At 51.5% G+C, this 23595-nt stretch overlaps 1 protein-coding gene across 4 annotated transcripts in view; it reads left to right on the forward strand.

Annotated features, from left to right (window-relative positions):
* Positions 1 to 1572: 1572 nt before the first annotated feature.
* Positions 1573 to 23595, forward strand: part of LOC142588058 (cysteine-rich motor neuron 1 protein-like) — a 165773-nt gene continuing 143750 nt past the window's right edge. Inside the window, exon 1 of one of the 4 annotated variants that reach the window (XM_075699503.1) lies at positions 1573 to 2893. In XM_075699503.1, coding sequence (XP_075555618.1) covers positions 2395 to 2893 — 499 coding nt within the window. In that variant the 5' untranslated portion in view covers positions 1573 to 2394. The remainder of the gene's footprint in view (positions 2894 to 23595) is intronic. The other 3 variants (XM_075699502.1, XM_075699500.1, XM_075699501.1) reach the window with 3 other exon arrangements.

Below are 23595 nucleotides of genomic sequence, written 5' to 3' on the forward strand. Positions count from 1 at the left end.
AAAACGAAGGAACCAGAAAACGACAAAAAAAAGGGGGGGGGGGGGGGGGGGGACAGGCGTTCGTGCGGTGGGTGCTTCACAGATCGAGAGAATTAAAAATAAGAACAAAAACTGTGCCGGAGAAAAGTGAGGATAGAAAATAGGTGGGAGACGTTCCAGGGGGAAGATAGAAGGTTATCGAAAGGATGTTCCAGCTTTGTTAGATGTACTGGCGTGACGTTAGATTCCCGGGTCAATTTCGGTCTTCCCTCCTGTCGACGAGGCGCTATACAACTGAGGAGTCCGGTTGATATCAGAGAGCCTCCAGCCGTCGGTGTTGGTATAGCTATATTTGTGTCCGTGCGGTGACCCGTGGAAAAATACGCTGACTGTCGCGCCGCCCGAAAAGATGTGCAATCCAAGCGAAGGAGCTTATATTCAGGAATGCGCAGAGCGATACGGGAAACAACGAAATAATAATAAATGAAACACCAATCCAAGAGTCGAAATGCGCCACAGCTTCTAGAAGATGTCTGTGTTGTTGTTGCACTGTTAAGAGTGTTTGGAGCGCCAATCGCCTTACAAAAAAGACAAAAGAAAGAAAAAAAACTACCATTTTCCCGGACGCAAGGTTTTGAGACGCAAGCTTATCGAGAATGTAATAAACCCCTAGAATTCAAAGGTAGAAATGTTTACTCGCTCGGACCAGGTCCTCGATAAGTATTTCTTCTTGCAATCTGTTTTCGTCTGGAGGTATAAAAGCAGACGTACGAAAAGACATACGCCAGAGGCGACAGCATCACTCCACACTATTGGATATTCTGTCCTTCTTTTGCGGGAGAAGTGTGGGGAGGGGTCCCACAATAAAGGAAAGGGTATCAAATAAACGACAAGATGAAACTAAAGGCGAGGCTTCAAGAGGCCAGCGGTATAGAGACAGCGACTACCTCACCAACGAACCAGCGACCGTCAGAGTATACAATAATAAAGAAAAGGCATCCAGTGTGTGTGATCAGGATCCGTGTCGGAGTGGCGTGTTCGGGGGCGCGTGGGAATGTCAATAAAATCCCGTTCACGGGGTCTAGGGAGCATGACGCCCGGAAAGGACGGCGCAGTACAAAAGCTGAGACCAGTGAGAACCACGATGAAACTAACGCCAAACATAAAAGAGAGCAGGGAAAAAAAGGGAGGCGAAGGTATTTATGAGGAGAGGCGAGACACTTCGGGGTTTATCTTTCTTTTATTTGACTAAGGCCCAGCAGACGGTGGACAGAGAAGCAAGCACGGCTCAGCGGGCGAATGTAAAGCCCACGGAAAGAGAGGGGCTGTTATACAACAAAACAGAGAGAAGACGCCGGTATCAACTCTTCGCTCCCTCCTCCCCTTAGTCTCTTATTCGTTTCTATTTTATTCTATTTTATTTTTTTGTGCGTCCGAAAAGCATTCAACCGCCAGAGGCGCCTCCTGCGCGCGCTCTCCGAAACCAAACACAAAACAGGTGGAAGGAAGGTGCTAGCAAGACAGAGAGACTAGAGTGAGCGAGAGACAGAGGCGAGAATTGTGTTCAAAACTAGCCCTCTCTCTCTCTCTCGCAGAGTTACGCGACCGAAGCGCCACCACCCAACTCCGAGCAGACGACCGGAGCGGTCGCCGTTGGGCGAGCATCAGAGAAGCGGCTGCTTTCGCAGTGGTCGCGCGCGAGTCTCGTTTCCTGTTCCTCAGTGGTGCCCCCGCGCGGCGCGTGAGCGCGCCGCCTCCGTCGTCTGCTATCGTCGTCTGCGAGACGCGCGTGCGTGTTCTTGTGTGTTGTGCATGGAGGAGCGCTGCTGCTCGCCGAGCCAAGACGAAGCCTGCGCTCTCAGCTGTTTCAGTTCGCCGTCGTCGTCCTCGTCAAACGGCGTTGTACTCGTCGCCCTTCGTCAACGGCCCCTGCACGCGTGAGAAGCGAGTGGCGGCTTCTGCAAGGGCTGCGCGCAACGAAACGTCCCGCAGAAGCGCGTCCTGAGCCACGATTCTCGCACAGCCGACCCGACGCCCGCCCAGGTGCAGTGGGTCTTCGTCGCGGGACGCCGCTGCGCGCGCTTGGAGCAGCCGAGCGGCACGCAGACGACTCTGCGGGAGTAGCAGAAGTGGCCGCCGTGTGAGACCAGCGAGGAGCCTGTGTTCCGTGTCGGTTATTCGCCCGCCGGACGCGATTCTGCCCGAGTCGGGGAGCGTCCTTCAGTCGTCGTCGGCACGGTTGACGCCGACTCCTCATGTTGCTGGTGCCTCTGGTTCCCGTGCAAAGCGACGACGAATCTATGCGTCCCGGCTGAGCAGCATTCACAGTGCGCTCCAGCTCGATCGCTTGCTGAATCCGCGCGCGCCTCTGCTCCTTTCGTTTTGCGACGCAACGTTCCGAGACCCATCAACAACATGCGCTTCACGCGGCTGGCTGCACAGCTGAGCGGCGGCGGCCGCGTCACTCCGCACCTGCCTTCGTCTCGCGTCGTGTTCGTTATTCTCCTCGCGTCGTCGTGCGCAGTGTTTACGACGGCAGCCGATGACGACGGTGTCTCCTCGTCGTCGTCTTCGCATCATCATCACGACGACCTCGACCTCTCGTCGTGCCCGCCGGACAACCAGTGCGACACGAAGAAGTGGTGCTCGGCGATCGCCGCCGTGCACGGTGCAGCGGACGAAAAGAAGGCTGCGGTGGCAGCAGCAGACGACGACGAGTACGATCACGGAGTCAAGTGTTTGGACGAGCAGGTCGTGGATCGGTGCGGTTGCTGCCGCGAGTGCGTGCGCGGCGCGCCGGGCCTGCCTTGCGGCGGAATCCGGCGCCGCGGTGTTTGCGCGGCGCCCCTCGAATGCCTCGCCGACGTCGCCGTCGGCAGGATCGCCGAGCCCCACGAGGAAGGCACCTGTCACGGTAAGGAGGATGGCTTGGCGGCGCGCCGCCTGCCCGCCCGCTCTCTCGCCTTTTGTTTCTCTTTGCTTTGCCGTGCGCGCGCGATGGTCATCGGGTTTATTCTAGTCACACGGGTCTTCTTCGTGCCTCCTCGGCGCCGCTGCTACTTCGAAGGAGAGACCCGCTGCATTCCCGGACGCACAGTGCCGCCGCGGCGCGCCGCGTTTTCTGCACGATGACAGCGCCGCGTGATGCGAGTCGTGCGGACGCCGCAGAGAAACGGTTCGTCGTTTACGTGCGCGCCGCGATTGCGTTTGCGAAGTAAGCACAACTGCGACGTTGTTCCAGCGGCTCCCTTAAAATTGCAAACCGTACTAGTCTTCGTAAGCAATGAAGACGCTAACTTCTTCAACAGTGCCTACGCACCGCGCGTGGCATAGCAGACGACTTCGATGCAGAAGCAGACGCGATCGTTGCCAAGTCTGCCAGGCCACCGCACCAGTGCAGAAGTTTCAGTGCGGCGCCTGTCTCGCGATCTGTGTTGCAGCAGACGGCGCAAGCACACGTGCACGGCCAAGCAGACGGCTCAGCAGACGCCTTTAAAGCAAAGTAGCTACCGATAGTTCGTATCTCCACCGTCTCTACATTCTTTTTTTTTTTTCGCCTACGCGCGCTATTTATCGTCTCTCTGAGCGCTATCTCTACACAATGTACTTAGCTGGCTGGCCACAATTGACGCGAGAACCTGTCACTGCCGATACAGCGTGTCCTTATCGGAGGCGGCTGTTTTTTTGCCGAAACCTCCTGTAGCAGGAACTCAGCTGTCAAGACGACACAACCAATTATCTCCGCCATTCATGTACCGGGGGTTCGCGAAGGTCGCAAATGTTTCGCCGTTACGTAACGGTCGTTGTTACGCGTAGGTGGCTGAAAGTGCTGACGATGTGCTTCACCGCGTGCTATAACTATTATCACCGTTAGCTCGCCCTCTTCGACAAGGGCATCCAGTAATGAGTCACGCGTTGGAGCTGTGGTTTGTGCCTTCGAATTTCGTATACCGCTGCTACTACGTCATGTGTACAAATTTTAAATAATATTGTTATTAATAAAACGACGTGTACCAACACCGCAATGAGAAAGAAAAGTGGGCTAGCAATCGTTTTCCAGATAGTCGCACCCGCTAGCAGAGAGGGAGAAAAAAGAAACATTTAAGGAACAATGGAAAAACGTAGTTTGCAGGCGTACACTGTAAAATAATTTGCACCCTTAAAAGTGAATAAGGGTGTAAATCTGTCTATTAACTCACACTCTCACACCCTTTGGTGCGAATTGCGTAAGGGTGTGAGTTATAGACCGATTTACACTCTCAATCACATTTGAGCGTGTAAATTATTTCACAGTCTACATATTGCAATAGGTTTCCAGTATACATAGAGAAGCAAAGCGAGTAATTGCTATAATCACCAGTACTCTCAGAAACAACTTGGCTGGTCGCAATCATATTCAATCGGCGACCGCCAGGTATACGTAGCGGGAAACTTTTACAAAAGCATTTGTCCCCGTTCGGAGATTTTTTTTTCTGTTTTTCTTCTTTCTTTTTTCTTGTCAGCGCGTTTTTCTTTTGCTCTGTCCGCATACCGCGACAGAGTTTCGTCCGCGTATTTGTTGCATCCGCTAACAGGTGTCTCTTAGGAGGTGTTTAGCTCGAGGTCAACTCCGATTTGCTCATTCAAATAGATGTGAAACGCGGAGATGCTCGCGTTACACGAACGCCGAACTGATCTGAATTAAATTTGCCGCATTTAAGAGAGAAAACGGAACTCTTATCGACTGTTGAAAACAGAATTCGGACTTGGAGCCTCATTGTTTTGTTTCTACGAATAGAAAATTTGTCGAAGCTTGAGGAGTTCGAAAGTGAAATTGAAGCACGAAGTTTACAAATCTGTAACTCCGCACCAAAGCCAGGTATCGCACTTCGGGAAGTACATATCTTCGATATTTGATAAAAGGGCTTGGAGCTTTAGCGAAATTGATGGAATATTTACGAGCCATTCTGCGAAACCCCTACTCGAAATATTTTCAAAGCGGTGTATATTATATCAATTTTGACAGTTTTCTTGCCGCTTACAGGATTGCGATATCACTTATTCTTGTTCAGTTACGGTGTTGTAAGCTTTCCCCCCCCCCCCCCCCCCCCGAAGTTTACGATTTCGCAAAATAAAAATAGATTCTACAAAGACGTGATGGCAATCGTCTTGACTGAATTATTTGTCAGAGTTTTTCAATAATTGCAGCGCGTAAAGGACAGTTATGAAATGTCATTCACAGCGTGCGCCTTTTATCTTGAATCTTAGACTACAAAAAAATTGCGAAACAACGGTAGTGTTGACAATACGAAAGTGACATAATTTCAGTAGGCGCCTAGCTCTTCACGGACAACACAGTGGCGTCTGCGCCATATCATTACAGGCTCCCCACGCGGCATGTTAGGGGCCTTTAAGGTTGCCAAAAAATTTTGGCGCACCCGCCTATGTCGCGTCCGCTTATAGTCAGACCGGCGTTAGTTAGACCCAACGTTTTCTTAGACCACCGCGCGAGGAGTTCAACGCTGAACCTTGCTGTCGCTGGCGCTGCTCTTTCCTCTTCGGGCGAAACTGCAAATTTTTAATGCGTCCCAAGCTCCGTAGTCTGGGCCACACTTCTTCCTACCTATATTATTAGAGGGGGCTCTCTGGCGTAGCGGTCGTTGGGTTGTACGAGGGGAGTTAGACGTGGATGTCTGTCTAATAATATACGTGCTCTGAGACATCATGCGTTTTTTGCGGCTTCATGTATTACTCTTCGTCTCCCTAAATTTCCAAGCATATAGCTTTAGTCCCGATTTGGATTACACCATCTCAGGAATGGACCCAATTCGCTAGCACACAGTCCCCAATATCGGCCCAGTTTTGACCACACAGTCTCGCAGGTTGGCCCAGTTTTTATCTAATTCGCTTAAGAATCGGTCCAGTTTACTACAACAATAGCTTACGGATACGTCTAGCTTTGATTACACTATGTCAGGGATCGGCGCAGTTTACGATTACGCAGTCTGCGATATCAGTCTAGTGTTGTTGTTGTTGTTGTTGTTGTTGTCACACTATCTGAGGAGTCGGCCCACTTAGTAAAACAGTCTCCCCAATCGGCCCAGTCATTATCGCACAACATCCGGAATCGGCCCAGTTGACTATTAAACTGACTCCTGAATAGGCCTAGTTTTTATCGCACGTTATCCAGGATCAGCCAAGTTGACTATTGCACTGTTTCCGGGGTCTGCCCTATCTTTATCACACGATATGCAGGATCGGCCCAGTTGACTACTGGACGGCTTCCGCGATCGGTCCACTTCTCATTACACGATCGCCGTGATCTCTCCACTTCTCATTACACGATCTCCGTGACTGGTCCAATCTTTTATCGCACGATATCCAGGATCCGATCCAGTTGACTACTGCACTGCTTCCGTGATCGGAACACTTCTCATCGTACGACCTTCGGGATCGGCCCACATTTTATCACACGATGTCCAGGATCCGACCCAGTTGACTCTGCTGCGCTGCTTCCGTGATCGGACCACTTCTCATTAAAACGATCCCGTGATCGGTCCACTTCTCATTACAGGATCTCCGTGACCGGTCCAATCTTTTATCGCACGATATCCAGGATCCGATCCAGTCGACTACTGCACTGCTTCCGTGATCGGACCACTTCTTATAGTACGACCTTCGGGATCGGCCCACATTTTATCACACGATGTCCAGGATCCGACCCAGTTGACTCTACTGCGCTGCTTCCGCGATCGGTGCGGTTCTCATCAGAAGACATCCAGGATCCGACCCAGTTGACTATACTGTGCTTCTTCCGCGATCGGTCCACTTCTCATCGTGCGATCTCCGGGATCGGCCCAGTTTACTCGGCGAGAAACCGAGCACCGACCAGAGCCGCCCCAAAACCTCGGGGATAAAAAAGAAACAAAGCGTTGCTCAAAAAAAAAAAAGAATTAAGGTATTGCCGGTTGGCGACTACGGCTACCCGATGCGCCCGCCGCCCTTTTGTCGCGCCGCCTCATTCTCTGGCTTCCTTTCCTTTATTTGCGGAGCAGCCCGCCGCGTAGTCGCAAGCCGCGTGACGGCGCCCCCTCTTCCCCCCCGCCCGCGCTCTCGCCCCATCTCCACGCAGATAGCGGCGCTCGTTGGGACTGTTCGAGTACGTGTTGCGCTTGCTCTCCCTCCCTCGTTGGCCTGCGCAGGTATACTTTACAGACGAGGAGGCTCGGGCCGCGTCGTCTCGGCAACCGCCGCGCAACCGACGCTGTTTATAAGAGGGCTGCGCGAGAAAGAGAGCGTCGGCGATAGCGAGGAGATGTGAAGGGCCGTGTAAGTATTATATGGCCGCATATAGAAGAGTGCAGTTCGCCTGTGAAAAGAAAAGAAAGCGAACAGAGAGAAATGGAAAGGTCGCGTCGGATTCTCCGATTGGTTTCGTTTGCTCTGAACTTGTTTTATTTTTCTCGGCCAATTTTTAAGAACAAAGGTAACGCTACAAATACAGATGCTTGATGTCCTGCATGGGACTGAATTTCGCGAAGTTGTCGCACTGCTGCCCTGTGGAATGCGCTCAGTCCGGGAGAGCACGTGCTTCGTTGCGTAGTAAAAGGTCCCCGCTGTAAAAATAACTTGCAACCTTAAAAGTGAACGAGCGTGATAAACTGTCTACAGCTCGCACCCGTAAAGGGTGTAAGGGTGTGAGTTATAGACACATTGACACCCTTATTCAAGGTCAAGGGTGCAAATTATTTTACGGCGTAATGCGAATGCGACTCGTATAGTCACCGCCCCAGAAAGGCCTTCGTAACACTTGATCATTAGCGTGCGGACGTCCACGCCTGCGGCCGCTGTTGTGGATAAGTAAACACGCCGACGGGCTTTCTGTCATGAACGGACTCTGCTGCCCCTTTGTATCGGAGGAGGCGAGGTGGGGGAGGGGGCACAGGTGTCACCCTTCCACACAGAAAATTTCGTGACCTCTTTTTCCAGGCCCTTCGTAAGCTCTTTTTAATGTTTTGTTTCGAGAAGAGGTATGAATTATTTCATAATTCGGTCGTGTTCATTACTGACACATCCAGGACATCGTTACAGCAGGGGAGGTGGGTTGTAGGTGCTTTCCGTCAGTATATCTCGACGCCTTAGTAGCAGTTTCGCTCGTGGAACCATTTTATTCTTTTTTTGGTATTACAAGGATGAATGAAATTTATTATCAAAATGTTTTGACAACCAGTAGCGCAGCCAGGGAGGGGAAGGGGACGGAGGGGGGTGGGTTACACCGGGCACTCGCCTACCCCCTTTCCCGAAACTTCTGTGTACGTATATGCGGCCTGCCCAGCTCCTCTCCTGCTGCTCCGCGTCCCCGATCAAGTGCGTGTGCCCCCTGGGAAGAAAAAAAAAACAGTTCTTGCTGCGTCTTTGTTGACAACGAGAACAGCTGTGACACCGACGTAATCGCACACACGCACAGTTCGAGGGGGCTTTAACGAACGCACGCACACATACACGCAGCGGCCCGCCGGGGCTCCGTAAAAGCCATCGCAGCTTTCACTTCCTTGGCCTCTCGACCGGCGAACCACGTGCTCGTGTGGAATGCGCTTTTGCCAAGCAACTTTTGTTTACTTTTTCGTCGTTGTTTCTCCTCTCTCTCTCTTTCTCTCTCTCTCTCTCTCTCGTTTCTGTGCGTCTGTTTCCAGCGGCACGCGCTGCTGTCGTCAACGGCTACGGCGAGCGGGGGAGGAGGAGGAGGAGGAAGAAAGCGCTTCCTCTGTGCCCCGGCGGCGCGGGCTGGCCTGGCCCAGTGCTGCTGGAGACGGTTTCTCGCGGAGGCTCCGAGTCCTAATGATTTGCCGCTGCGCGCGAGCTCGGGATCGCACAGCCGAGCGTGTAGAGTTCCGGAATGCGTGGAACGCGCTCGGCTGCTGCGGCGTTGACCCAAGTGTCACCCCCCGTCCCGAACTGTTTCTGGTTTTCTTTTTAAATGCGTTCGCATTAGGAGTGTCAAAGTGGGACAAAAGCGTTTCTGAAGTGTAGACAGCCGCTCATATGGGATATGCATGTATGTGTGTGTGTTTATGTATGTATGTATGTATGTATGTATGTATGTATGTATGTATTTACTATGTATGTATGTATGTATGTATGTATATATGTATGTATGTATGTATGTATGTATGTATGTATGTATGTATGTATGTATGTACGTTAAAATCATGACGCTATGAAGCCAACTGACAATGAGACCAAGGAAGACATCGGGGAAATTAGCTGTGGTTGAAATTTAGATGTAGGAAGTAAGAAATAAAATGAAACAATGAAAGTGGACAAAAGCATAACTTGCCGCTGGTGGCAGCCGAACCCACAACCTCCGCATTGCCGTATTATGTAAGAACCGCCCCCACCCTCCTCCTCACTTTTTCTATATTTAAGTGATTGTCTTGCACGATTCCGCGCCCCAGCTATCGCCGGGATCGGCCAGTCGGCGGGACGGATGATAAGAAATTGATACAATCAAAGAAGGAAGATATCCTTAGAGAATGCAGGCCATTGGTCTGCAATAGCCACAATCGTAAAGACAGGGCAGGTGTAATGAACGGTTCCCGATTGACCAGGAAAATTCAAGTGCTAACTTGTGCTAAAGCAAACAGACGAAGAAACCATAGAAGGCATAAGGGAAATTAACTGACATTGTTCATTGAAATGAAAGCGTTTTTAATTCGCCCGCATACACTTGTCACCGTTAGCGGGTTACCGAAGGCGTAAATGGGAGCGGCCGGGTTGGTGGCGCCACCTGGTGACGCAGTGCGCAACCAGAGGAACACAGAGCGATTATTATTACAGTACCCAAGTGGTACATTACTTCGCCGCCACTGTAAATTTTTTGGCAGCGGCGTCAATGTGAACACATTGTTAAAGCCCCTTAAACTTCGTAAAGTAGCGCCACGCTTTGAAGAATGCCGCCTCCTCCCCGCGCGCTCTGGCCGAGGCCGACGCCGCGTCGCTATTGGCCTAATAGCATCACGTGGGCCCTCGCGCCGTGCTTCAGCGCCATTTTCGCTCGAGAAGTCTACGGAGTGGCCAGGAGCGCATGTTGGCGCCGTTGCTACGCTCGAGCGGTGCAGGCGGCGCCACGGTCGAGGAGGGAGCGCGAAGGAGAGGAGAAACGAGGAGGAGGGAAGGCGGAGGAGGAGAGTCGCTGCTTTAGGAAGTTTAAGAGGCATTACACATTCTCTCTCTCTCTCCCTCGCTGTCTCCTAGAACACTTGTGGGACAGTGACACGGAAACGTTTCGATGTGGCATTGTGGTTGAACGAAGCGTCGCTAGATGCCGCTAGCACCATCCGGTAGCGCCCGGTGTTACGAGAGCGCCATGCGTATACTGGAATGCCAAACGCGCCAAAGATCTACGCATATACCAGAAGGAAAACGGAAACGAAAGTTGGAGACTATTACGGCAGGTGGGTGCCACACCGACGTCTTGCGCGTTCCGCTTTGCGACGATTCACCATTCAGCTACCTACAGTCGGTGACAACCCGAGAATTTAAAAGGCGTATGTTACGCACGCTGTCCAACTCAAACGCATATAGTTTGCGTAGATCACAAGAAAATTTCTTCAGCCGTAGGCGCGCGTACAACTGTGGCCCGAACATTTAGTTCAATATAACGTGTCGCACATGCAACACATCGTACTTGAGGTAAATATCCGCCAGCCACTTGAGCTTGCGTATTTACCTGACGTCAAGCAGCTTCGCAAAGTTTGAAACTGCTTAAACCTTACAGATTAGCCTTTCGGTCACTGGTTTCACTACAAAACATGAACGCCTAGGCAAATTTAATGGGGGAACCTAATATCAATGCTCAGCCGAAGGTAATTCACTTCAGCTTGGAAAAACTGCCTTTTCATTTTTCAATAAGCGCAGCATTTACATTAGCAGAGCAAGGTCATCAATCTGTGAGCGTAATTCAGCTGGCTAGGCTCTCTTTCAAAGGTGAACGGCAGCTACACATAGGTCGTTGAACGTGCATTCTAAATGCGACCACGGTAAAGCATAGAGCATATATTTATATAGTTTGTCGAAGCGTCCATCCAGAGGTAGACGAATCCGTATAGTAACCCTGCCCGAGGCCTTGGGTTTGAATTGCAGTTGGACAAAGATCAGCGAATCTCCGGTGGAGAACGTGCTAAAAGACGGCTGGTGTATTAGCGACGAAACGTCGTAGATTCTAGGGCAATACTTTTTATTTATGTCAGGTTCGACGTTCGTTAACACGACCCACGTGACTGAAGGGCCGATTCCAAGCGCGGAAGAAAGGGTAAAAATAGCGAGCTCGTCTCAAAGGAGGTGCCCATATATTCAACCGCCCGTTTGTCCATCCGTCCATCCACCCAACCCGGAATCTTTTCCAAGGGGGTCACAGCCTACCTCCAGCTAGCACACCTCCTCCTCCTCCTACGTTGCACTCGGTTTGCACTCTTTTGTCAAGCGTGGCCGAGAGCGTCCGCGAGCTTTGCGTTGTCCCCTACATCTCAAGCTTCCTGTTATCACGGCTCTCCCGGGATTACTTATGCACGCTAGCCTCCCTCGACGGCATCAACATAAAGGATCGCGCTCGAGTATTCGAGCGTTGAACAACGAGTATGGGCGAGAACAACGGCGCGCAGGGACGCTATCTCAAAAGCGCATCGTGTTGGCTATTTTTTCGCGATGCCGAGCCGCTTCGCGCTTCAGTGCGCTTCGAGAAGCCGCATGCCGCGACGTCGCGCTTGAGCAGCGACGCGCTTCGCGACGCGCTCCCGAAGCGCTCGATTTTTATCCACCTGCTCGGCCGCTTCCGTCGAACGCGGCGGCGGACCGCATCACAGGCAGTTTTGGTTTAGCCTTTTCGGAGTATTCACGTCGACGCCCGCAAAACGGCTGCGGTCACGCTATACGCGCGCGTTCTCGACGATACACGTTTAGTAGCCGAACGTTCCCCCACGGCCAACGCCAAATGCTGCGGCGCCATCTCGTACGTAGACATAAAAGCGATTTCGCGGCAACGGTGGCCTCTTTTATCTGGACCTGACTGCGTCGGAACAGTCTGTTCTCAATAACGATCACGGAACGTCGTTAATACTTTTCCTCGGAATGAGACGTCTCGACGAAGAACGAGCGACGAGGACTGGGCGCCGCCATCTTGTTAGGTCAGCGATACCCAGTGCGCACACCGTTAGATTCGGAAGGTTAACGTCCGTGCGTTGCCTTCAAAGCTCAAGACGACATTCTGCGCGTGCGCAGCTGGGACGCGCTAGATTAGAGCGTACGCAAGGACTTTGCCTACGTTCTACTAAAACTCTATTAGAGAGTTTTAGCGCCCCGTACTCCGGCAAACGCAGGCGATTTAGGTGGATTGCCGGATGGGCGGAGGCGTTAACGTGAGTGGCTGGAGTGGCGACGCCACCTGGTGGCTCCACCGCTAGAGAGAACTCTGGCGCTGCAATCGGTTGTCCGTAACCTGGAAATGACGGTATACAGTACATGGATGCAGCTAATTTTCGTACTTGTGGCTTTAGCTGTTCTTGTGGCATGGCATTGTTTATGACGCTTGACCCCTTCAAGTTTCCATGCACTCGTACAGCTTTCTTTTTAAACAGAACATGGCAATGAACCTACGGATACATTCGTGAACATCACTAATTGTCTCATTGATAACGCGATACTTTTGTTGAAAAAAAGATCTCTCTGCAAAGTCGCAAAGCCGCTTGAAGCCAACAGGACAAGTTTATACAAAGTCCATGCGCTTCGCATAATTCTCGCCATACTTGCAAGCTCTCTTAAAAGCCAGTGCCCGAGTTCTCTCGAGTAAAATTTTTCTAGGAAAGTCTATGGTCTGAGCTTCACATCTCTGATCATCTGACAGCGCTAAACTAAATACCGATGACCCGAAGAAAATATCAGTGTACGTGCGTGTGCCGGTTCAAAGGGACAATGTCATTTGAAAATAACATCGAGGCCTCTCGCAAGGAGCGCCTGCAGCTGTTCGGATTGACTGGCGGAACACTTTCTAGAGTACAGCGGGCTCGAGGCTGAGTAGAATAATCAACATTTCATATCAATAACATTTCAATAATCAACATTTGGGCGAGTTGGTACTGCTTGAACATCTTGAAGGGGCAGCGCAGGAAGGACTAAAACAGAATGCAGGAAAGACACAGGACAGCGCTGAACTAATTTCATTAAAAACGCATTCGTATTGATGAGAGGGTCTGTAGCATAGCGGCGACGTCTAGTAGAGCGGGTGCGTGAACATTTAAAACGTAGCGATATTTGCCCCCTTCCCCCTCTGATGCTTCGCCCCCCCCCCGCCCCATCGCGCTAGAGCCGGACCATTCCACCAACACCACCTATATATCACAAGGGCTATGCACTCCGCTGTATGGCGACATGCTACCAGGGCCGAAATTTCCGTTGCCAAGCCCAGCGCGAAGCAGACGGTGACGTGAAAATCACCGCGACTTACTCGGCAGCATTCCCGTTAGATTCCCGAGTTCAGCGCAGTCTTGTGTCTTTCCAGCTTTCTTCCTTTCTTTCTTTCTTTCTTTCTTTCTTTCTTTCTTTCTTTCTTGTTTTCGTGCTGCCCCGTCAAGATGTTTACATGGACAGAATGTCGGCAACAAACCTCTTGCCGCGAAATCAACGAAGATGGAGTTTTGAAATGACCCTTTATCAGAGTAAACTAATTTGATTGTTCTACTAGAAAAGTTGACTTCCCTCATGGCTTCCACGATCTCACTGTCTTCATAGGGTTGTTAAAAAAAAAGAATCCAGCTCCTCTGATTTTCTGACTCTTCTCGCGCTCGTAAACTACCGCAGGAAATTTGCGCTTGTTTCGAAAACAATGCATCACGGTAGCAGGCAGAACGCGGATGAAAGAATACGGACAACAGCGTTACGAAACTAGGATGACGCTCCTACACACTAGGCCGAATTTCACTTTGCTTCTGTACATTTCTTGTAACCCTGACCTCCGAGACAGACGCGCCTGCCCGATCTCGGAGGCTATGTTTCCACCCGTAAGCAATCATTTAAACGGGAACGAGTGGCGACTACGTGTAAATTACACGGAAGTGCGACCTCTAAGCGTTCTCTACCGGATTTCTAAGCATGCAGCATAACGTCTTTTTTTTTTTTAGAAAGTCCAAAAGCTTTAAAATTTACCTGTGGCAGATAGCACCTAATTCTAACCGTTGATCTCAACTACTCGATGAGGCGGCCATTACTTCTACGAGAAATCAAAATGAATCATTAAATAATGACCAAAAGTGCGCTAATTATCTTGTTCACTAATTACTTTACGGCACATATTTAAATCTACTAATTATCGCCGGTGAGTTCGCAAGGCGTACTCACTTGGAACGAATTATCAGGACTGCACCAGTTTCGAGATATTAATTTTCATAGTGTCCGACGAAATGCAGTGGGGTTCCAGCTACTTCTTTTAAGAAAACGCTGTTTTATGCATTGAAGCACGAAAGTAACTGGAGTACTTGCGAACTCTTCGGACTATGATTCGTAGATTTAAGTACGTGGCGTAAAGTAATGAAATAAAAGGTTAGTTATGACAACTATGTCAATTATTTAATTAGGCATTTGATTTCTCGTAGAAGTTGTGGCTGCCTCATCGAGTAATTTAGACCAAGGCTTAGAATTGCGCTATCTGCTAGAGACAATTTTGAAACATTTTGGACCGTCAAAAAAATCAAAGCCCACCCGGTATAGTCTCAAGTGCACAGACAGACAGACAGACAGACAGACAGACAGACAGACAGACAGACAGACAGACAGACAGACAGACAGACAGACAGACAGACAGACAGACAGACAGACAGACAGACAGACAGACAGACAGACAGACAGACAGACAGACAGACAAGAAACTTTAATTGGTCATAAGGTACTACGTTGTCGTAGTCGCGGGCCGCACCTGCGCCGGGCACACGTTTTTGGTGTAGAGATAAAGCGGATGTCACAAACGCAGGTGTAAACCTGGAAACAAAAGAACGAACGAGTCGGGGTATAGTTTCGGAATTGCTCGCGTTTGAATTTAGCGCAACGGCACACAAGGCATTGTTCGTATAAAAAAAAATTAGAGCCGCTGTTAGTCATGTTTCTCCTGTGTTTGCGCTTAGGACACCGCGATGAAAGCTATGCCAACTGTAATGGATGTGGTGCTGGTGAGTTATAGCAGCAGGCGGGTTTAGCCTGCCGATCAAGGCCGGCAATTCCTCCGCCCGAGCGTCTCTTGCGATATCACTGCGGTGTTTTACGGCATGCCCATCAAAACCAGTCTCTCTTGAAAATGCGACAAAGAGACGTCAAGCTTCTTTGCGGGCTATAACTTATCATTCGGGGAATTCACAAGGTGACGCAGGCACTATTTCGATCGGGACTGCTGGTACGATCTGTTGGGAACTCGGCGCTGACGCCCGTGGTTGTACCTGGGTCGCAAGCCCCAAGGGTAGCGTTGGCCTGGCGGCCTGGGGTACAACTGCAAGCATCCGAAGGTCCCGGCAAAGCATGAGTCGACAGGTAACAACGAAACAACTTGTTTATTTTAACATCGCAAAGAGTTGGCGGTCAGGTTTGACCGAAGTAGAGAGACGGGAGAGCACTTCACTCAACGGAAGAAATCGGAGCCCTCCTCTGGCGTCCGGGGGCAGCTGTTTTTATACTCTCGCAGTTGAGGGCAAGAAGGAACCCCTCAAAAGACGAGCACGTGAATGTACAATGGGCTAATGGTGACGCACACTGTCGTAGCGATGCCGTAGCACCATGTCGTGGCGCTGCGCACGATCTCGTAGCACCTGGTCGTGGCGCTGCGCAGCACACTGTCGTGGCGCTGCGCAGCATACTGTCGTGGCGCTGCGCAGCACACTGTCGTGGCGCTGCCGGTCGGACACAATGACTGTAACGAGAAGATGGTCCCTGCTTTGGCATCGCCTGTTTCGGGCACAATGACTGGAACGAGATCCCTGCTTTGGCATCGCCTGTTTCGGGCCCAATAACTGGAAGGAGATCCCTGCTTTGGCCTCGCCTGTTTCGGGCACAATGACTGGAACGAAATCCCTAGGCGGTCGCATCGCCGCAGACGCGCCTGGAAACACCTGGCGATGAGTGTTGCGGTGACGACGATCGGGCCAAAATGTCCGCCGCCCCGCCGCCGTCGCGCCGGCAAAACCACGTGTCGCAGGCGAAACGCAACAGACCGCCCCGCCGGGGAAAGGAGATCCCGATGGACAGGGGACTGCATCCGCTGTCCGGAGGGATGTCGCTCGATGATGCTCATAACCGAAGTCGGGCGTCCCTTGACGTTTCTTGAGCGCAGCGCACAGAGAAGGCCTCGTTCTCTCGTTCAGGTTCGCACGGGACACTGCAAAGTGACTTCGGGAGAGTTCACATTTTTGTTCTCGTTCCCGGCAAGCGTTAGAACTACGCTGAAAACTCAACCGCTCAGTCAGCAAGCACGGCACAACCCTCACTAAGCCCTGCCAGGCTCTTTCCCCTTTTTATACCACTGCCTAGTTCCTTACAGTAGTCTAGCATCACTCAGAACGCGTCCACAAATTGAAAAATTGCACTAGAAAGCATATCATCACTTTGAAACACTAAACAAAAGCAATATGTTAAAAAAAATCCTGCCTCAGGAAGAAAAACATCAGTAACAAACAATTTTGAGGCTGATTCCTACGTTAGGGGCTTCGACTTAAGCCATCGGCGTTACCGTTGAGACTCCCCTTTTTGTAACGCACCTCAAAGGAATATTGTTGTAAAGCGAGGCTCCAGCGCAGGAGGCGGCCATTTTTGGGAGAGATGGTCTGCAGCCATTGGAGAGGGCAGTGATCTGTCTCAATGATAAACCTCGAGCCGGCTAGATAGCATGACAATTTCTGAACGGCCCACACGAGACATGCACACTCTTTCTCGGTGGCGCTATACGCCTGCTCACGACTGGTCAGCTTACGACTAGCATACAGGACGGGGTGTTCTACTTCTCCATTTTCCCGTTGGCACAGTACAACGCCCATGCCTCGCTCACTAGCATCGCACTGAACAATGAACCCTTTTGTATAGTCTGGCGATCGTAGCACAGGCTGGCTTGTTAGGGCACTCTTTAGGGCGCTAAAAGCTCTTTCCTTTGTCTCGTCCCAGACGACTGTTTGAGGCTCTGTCTTTCTTAGAGCATCCGTCAGGGGAGCCGCGATATCAGAGTACCTAGGGATGTACCTCTGATAGTAGCTGGCGACACCTAAGAACGACCGAATATCGGTCTTTGTGCGCGGTTGCGGAAAGTCTCGCACAGCGGCCACTTTTATTTCAGAGGGGCGGCGACGACCCTGACCAATCACGTGACCGAGGTAGACAACCTCGGCCTGTGCTAACTGGCACTTAGGAGCCTTTACTGTCAAGCCTGCTTCGCGCAGGCGGGTTAGCACTGCCCGCAAGTGTGTCATATGCTCAGACCAGGATGCGGAGAATATCGCTACGTCGTCTAGATACGGTAAAGCGAATTCTTGCTGTCCCCGCAACACTTTATCCATGAGACTTGAAAAACAGTATGGCGCGTTCTTCAAACCAAAACTCAACACTTTAGGACGGAATGTTCCCATTGGTGAAATGAACGCCGCATACCTACTAGCCTCTTCTGTAAGTGGAACCTGCCAATAACCCCTGACAAGATCTAGGGTGGAAATAAACTGAGCGCTACTAACTTTCTCAAGGCGCTCCTCGATGTTAGGGATCGGATAAATTTGATCCTTAGTGATGGAATTAAGCCTGCGGTAGTCGACGCAAGGACGAGGTTCCTTGCCCGGTACCTCAACTAAAATCAAAGGGGAGGTATAATCACTCTCACCTGCCTCAATAACACCGAGCTGTAGCATTTTCTTTACCTCAGCCTCCATAATATCGCTCTGGCGGGGTGACACCCGATACGCCTTGGATCGTACTGGCTCTGTGGAGGTAAGTTCTATATCATGAGTAAGTACAGAAGTCCTACCAGGCCTCTCAGAGAACAGACCTTGAAACTCTTGTAATAGCTGGTGTAGTTCGGTTTTCTGCTCAGGCGACAGCGGTGCTTTACTGATAAGGTCACTAATGACTTGACCGGTGTCTTCCCTGTTCGTCACTGAGCCTAGTCCCGGAAGCTCGACCGGAAGCTCTTCAGGAACGTTTACCATCATGCACACCACGGCTTCCCTTTGTCTATAAGGTTTGAGCAGATTACAGTGGTAAACTTGCTGTGCTTTCCGCTTTCCTGGCAGACTTACCACGTAGTTAACGTCCGACAGTTTCTGAACAATTCGCGCTGGGCCCTCCCACTGCACGTCTAGTTTGTTGTTTAGCGATGTGCGCAATATCATGACCTCATCGCCAACCTCAAAACGACGGGCCCTGGCTGTCCGATCATAATAAACCTTGGCCCTCTGCTGGGCCTTTGTCATTGCTTCACCTGACAACTCCTGTGCCCTTCTTAAGCGTTCGAGGAGCTTAAGCACGTACTCCACCACGACTGGGTCGTCGCCCCTACCTTCCCACGATTCTCGAAGCATGCGAAGCGGAGATCGAAGCGAGCGACCGTACACCAGTTCAGCTGGCGAAAACCCCGTAGCCGCATGCGGCGCGGTCCTTAAAGCAAACATCACCCCAGGCAGACACAGCTCCCAGTCAGTTTGATGTTCAAAACACAAGGCTCTCAACACGCGCTTCATGACGGAGTGGAGCTTCTCAACGGAATTCGACTGTGGGTGGTACACTGAGCTGTGTAGCAGCTTTACCCCACACCTTTCGAGAAAAGTTGTCGTCAAAGCGCTAGTAAACACTGTGCCCTGATCTGATTGAATTTCTGCAGGAAAACCAACTCGCGCAAATATGGACAGTAGTGCATTAACTATCTCAACTGAGCTGAGTTCTTTAAGCGGCACTGCTTCAGGGAACTTTGTCGCTGGGCAGATCACAGTCAAAATGTGTCTGTACCCCGTGGCTGTTACCGGCAGAGGTCCCACAGTATCAATAACGAGCCGTCTAAAAGGCTCCGTAATGATAGGTACCAATTTCAACGGCGCCCTCGATTTGTCCCCTGGTTTGCCCACCCGCTGACAAGTGTCACATGTCCTCACGAAATGGTCTGCGTCCCGAAAACACCCTGGCCAATAGTACTCTTGCAAGAGACGGTCCTTAGTTTTCTTAACTCCTAGGTGTCCGGACCACGAACCCCCATGTGACAAGCGCAACAGATCCTGACGATAGCATTGAGGCACGACCAGCTGATCGAACTCCATTCCTCGGCGGTCTAGATACTTCCGGTACAGGACTCCACCTCTTTCCACAAAACGCGCAGTTTTCCTGGCGATACCTTCTTTGACATTGCAGCGCACGTTTTCCAGGCTGCCATCCTTTTTTTGCTCGGCTATCAAAGCCGTCCGGCTGACTTTTAGCAACCTATCAAGTCCGTCTGACGTAGGCGCGATGAGCAAATCAGTAGATAGCTCTTCTAACTTTCCCGCGTCGGGCGTTTCCTCTCCAGTATCTGGTGCCTTTAACGTTACAGACTCAAGTCTATTCAGTTCGGGCGTGCTCTGAATATCAGCTTGCTGCGCCTCTGACCCTTTTTCGTTGTTTGATAACGTCGGCCCCGCAACTACCGCCTTTGCAGCGAGCTCCCGAACCTTCGATCTGGTTAAGGCCTGAACACTAGCTTCACCAAACAAAAGCCCCTTCTCGCGCAGGAGGTGATCGGACCTGTTTGAAAATAGGTACGGGTACTGGGGTGGCAGCATAGATGACACTGCGGCCTCCGTCTCAAGCGCTCCGAAAGGTCCTTCAATAAGCACTTTTGCTACCGGCAGACACACGCTATGAGCTTCCACGGCTTGCTTGATCCATGCGCACTCGCCCGTGAACATATGGGGTTCTACGTAAGATGGGTGAACTACATCCATCGTAGCTGCGGAATCGCGAAGCACTCGGCACTCTTTCCCGTTCACGAGGAGGTCTCGCATGTAAGGCTCGAGAAGCTTCATGTTCTCGTCAGTGCTGCCTATTGAAAAAAACACAACTTTTGGTGTTGTTTCCGGACACTGCGCCGAAAAGTGACCCGGCTTCTGGCACGTATAACACAAGCGCGCTCGCCTCATCTCGAACCGCTTTCTGCGTTTGGCTGCCGCCGTCTCTTTACGTTTGGTCGGACTGCTTTCGCTCGCATCCGCACTACGCGTGTCCCCCTTTAATCTCATGGGCGTGAACTTCGGCCTCTCAAACTTCGAGCCAAATTCACCCTTTTGACCGTCCTTAGCTCCGCGAGCCCGACGCGTCACAAACTCCTCGGCTAGCTCAGCGGCTTTAGCCACCGTACTCACGTCTGGCCTATCCAAGACCCAGTATCGCACGTTCTCCGGTAACCGACTATAAAACTGTTCTAGCCCGAAACACTGCAGAACTTTATCGTGGTCACCAAACGCTTTCTCTTCTTTGAGCCACTCCTGCATGTTCGACATAAGCCTATACGCAAACTCTGTATATGACTCACTTTTGCCTTTCTCATTTTCCCGAAACTTCCGACGGAACGCTTCCGCAGACAGCCGGTACTTTTTTAGCAGACTCGATTTTACTTTGTCGAAATCCTCTGCTTCCTCTCTATCCAAGCGAGCGACTACGTCGGCCGCCTCGCCGGGTAACAAAGTGAGCAAGCGCTGTGGCCACGTTTCCCGAGAGAACCCCTGCTTCTCGCACGTTCGCTCAAAGTTAACCAGGAACAAACCAATGTCCTCTCCAAGCTTAAACGGCCGCATCAGGTCAGTCATTTTGAACAATACGCGTTCTCCTGCACCGTGTGCCTGACTTCCATTACGAGCGCGTTCCATCTCTACCTCGAGACGCTTCATTTCCAAAGCGTGTTCGCGCTCTTCTTTTTCTTTCTGCTCTTTAAGTTCGCGCTCCTGTCTTTTTGACCTCTCCTCAATAGTCTCAAGGCATTCCGACAGCTCGTCATCCTCAGCCTCTAACTCAAGAATAGCCGTTATCAGTTCCGGTTTTCTTAGTTTGTCTGAGACATCCAGACCCAACTCTCTTGCAAGCTCCAACAATTTCGGTTTGCGCAACGACTTCAAATCCATGGCTGCTCTGAATGCTGCTTTCTCTACTGCTTACTATTGTCTTGCCGCAAACTAACCCGGCAGCAACGACAACCACAATTACCAGCTCTGTTTCTGACACTAACAAAAAGCCTGGCAAAGCTCAGTAGAAGAAAGTCCCGCACTCACCAAACCTCGCAGGCAGGAATTCCGCGCAGTCGTTCCGCTGCAGGCAACCAGTCGTCACACAGGGCTCGTTGCACTGCTCCCGGATCGACGTTGAGCTGCTCAGCATACAGTCAACTGCATCTCTTTGCTGCTGGCCTCCGTTGTCGCGATCTCGCCGCTGGCAGACCGTTGTTTGAAGTCGTAGGCGATCCCACCGCTGCCACCAGATATTTCGATCGGGACTGCTGGTACGATCTGTTGGGAACTCGGCGCTGACGCCCGTGGTTGTACCTGGGTCGCAAGCCCCAAGGGTAGCGTTGGCCTGGCGGCCTGGGGTACAACTGCAAGCATCCGAAGGTCCCGGCAAAGCATGAGTCGACAGGTAACAACGAAACAACTTGTTTATTTTAACATCGCAAAGAGTTGGCGGTCAGGTTTGACCGAAGTAGAGAGACGGGAGAGCACTTCACTCAACGGAAGAAATCGGAGCCCTCCTCTGGCGTCCGGGGGCAGCTGTTTTTATACTCTCGCAGTTGAGGGCAAGAAGGAACCCCTCAAAAGACGAGCACGTGAATGTACAATGGGCTAATGGTGACGCACACTGTCGTAGCGATGCCGTAGCACCATGTCGTGGCGCTGCGCACGATCTCGTAGCACCTGGTCGTGGCGCTGCGCAGCACACTGTCGTAGCGCTGCGCAGCATACTGTCGTGGCGCTGCGCAGCACACTGTCGTGGCGCTGCCGGTCGGACACAATGACTGTAACGAGAAGATGGTCCCTGCTTTGGCATCGCCTGTTTCGGGCACAATGACTGGAACGAGATCCCTGCTTTGGCATCGCCTGTTTCGGGCCCAATAACTGGAAGGAGATCCCTGCTTTGGCCTCGCCTGTTTCGGGCACAATGACTGGAACGAAATCCCTAGGCGGTCGCATCGCCGCAGACGCGCCTGGAAACACCTGGCGATGAGTGTTGCGGTGACGACGATCGGGCCAAAATGTCCGCCGCCCCGCCGCCGTCGCGCCGGCAAAACCACGTGTCGCAGGCGAAACGCAACAGCACGCATGCCCGATAGGTCCATTCTTGCAGATTCTCCAGGAGCCAACTTCACTCCCGTCTCGCAGTCGTTTGCAGCATAACCGAAGGTGCGAGGCGTGCACGGTTAACAACCTTGCGCAACGGTATGTAGTTCCGGGCCTGACTATGGTTGCCGGTTAAGAGTTATATTTCGCGCCTGGTACACGAGACGTCACAGCGATGGGCGACACGTTAGGACCTCTGCGCATGCGCATCGTATGCGTATACCCCGAATGACTGCACACTGTTAGCAGACGAGCACGGCAGCGGCGCGGATGAACACATATCTCGAGGAGCATTCGGCCTTCCTTCTGTCCAATGCACGCATGTGCTGAAAGTCCTTTTCTTGCGCAACGGAATGTAGTTCCGCGCGTAACTGTGTAGTTGGTGGTAGGATTTAAGAGTTCTATTTTTGCTTGGCACACGAGACGTCACAGCGATAAGTGACATGTTAGAACCACAGCTTCCACAGTGCCGCGAGCGACTTGCGAGACGGAGCGTAGAGCAAAGTTCGTTTTTGTTTTTTTCTAGTTAACGGAAGAGTCGTTCAGTTTGTTTTCCTTTGGCAGAAACGTGCCGTTCGTTATACGGACACGTCACGCTCGCCAGCGTCGGAAGAACCTGCCGAGCGCAATGCGCCCTGTGTTGCTCGGACATTGCGCATCGCGTGAAAGAGAGAGAGAGAGAGTGAGAGAGAGAGAGAGAGAGAGAGAGAGAGAGAGAGAGAGAGAGAGAGAGAGAGAGAGACGATGTTTTCTGCCCGGCAGGGCCAACCCGTACTTCTTTCCACTCGTCCGGACCATCCGTGGCCCCCTTTCGCTCGCTTTGTTTACGCTTCCTTCCCTTTCCGCAAGCTTGCGAGACATTCGCGCGGCGTCGATGACGTCATGCATGACATCATCGGCTGGGAGTGCGGAGATAAAAAAAAAAGAACTAGAAGAGAGAGAGATACCGAAAAAACTCCGGTCATCCGCCGCTCGCCGTACGTACTGTTCACTGAGCCAGCTAATAATGCCGCGGCCTGGCGCAAAAAGAGAGAGATTGCAGTCCGGAGGTAAAGCGGTAAAACTAGCGTTATTTGCACCCTTTTCCTCTACCTATATATATATATATTTTTGGCGATATCTTCGCGAACGCGTGGTGTTACGCATTGCTCCAAGAACGCGGCCGGCTGATAAAATTGAAAATACGCCGGTTGCGGCGTTCTGGTGATGAACACGAGGTCGAGGGTTCGATTCCCTCGCCGCTGCGGCAGCATTCGGAATTGGGGACCATGTAGAATACAAA

This window comes from Dermacentor variabilis, chromosome 7 (assembly GCF_050947875.1).
Source record: "Dermacentor variabilis isolate Ectoservices chromosome 7, ASM5094787v1, whole genome shotgun sequence".
NCBI lineage: Eukaryota > Metazoa > Arthropoda > Arachnida > Ixodida > Ixodidae > Dermacentor > Dermacentor variabilis.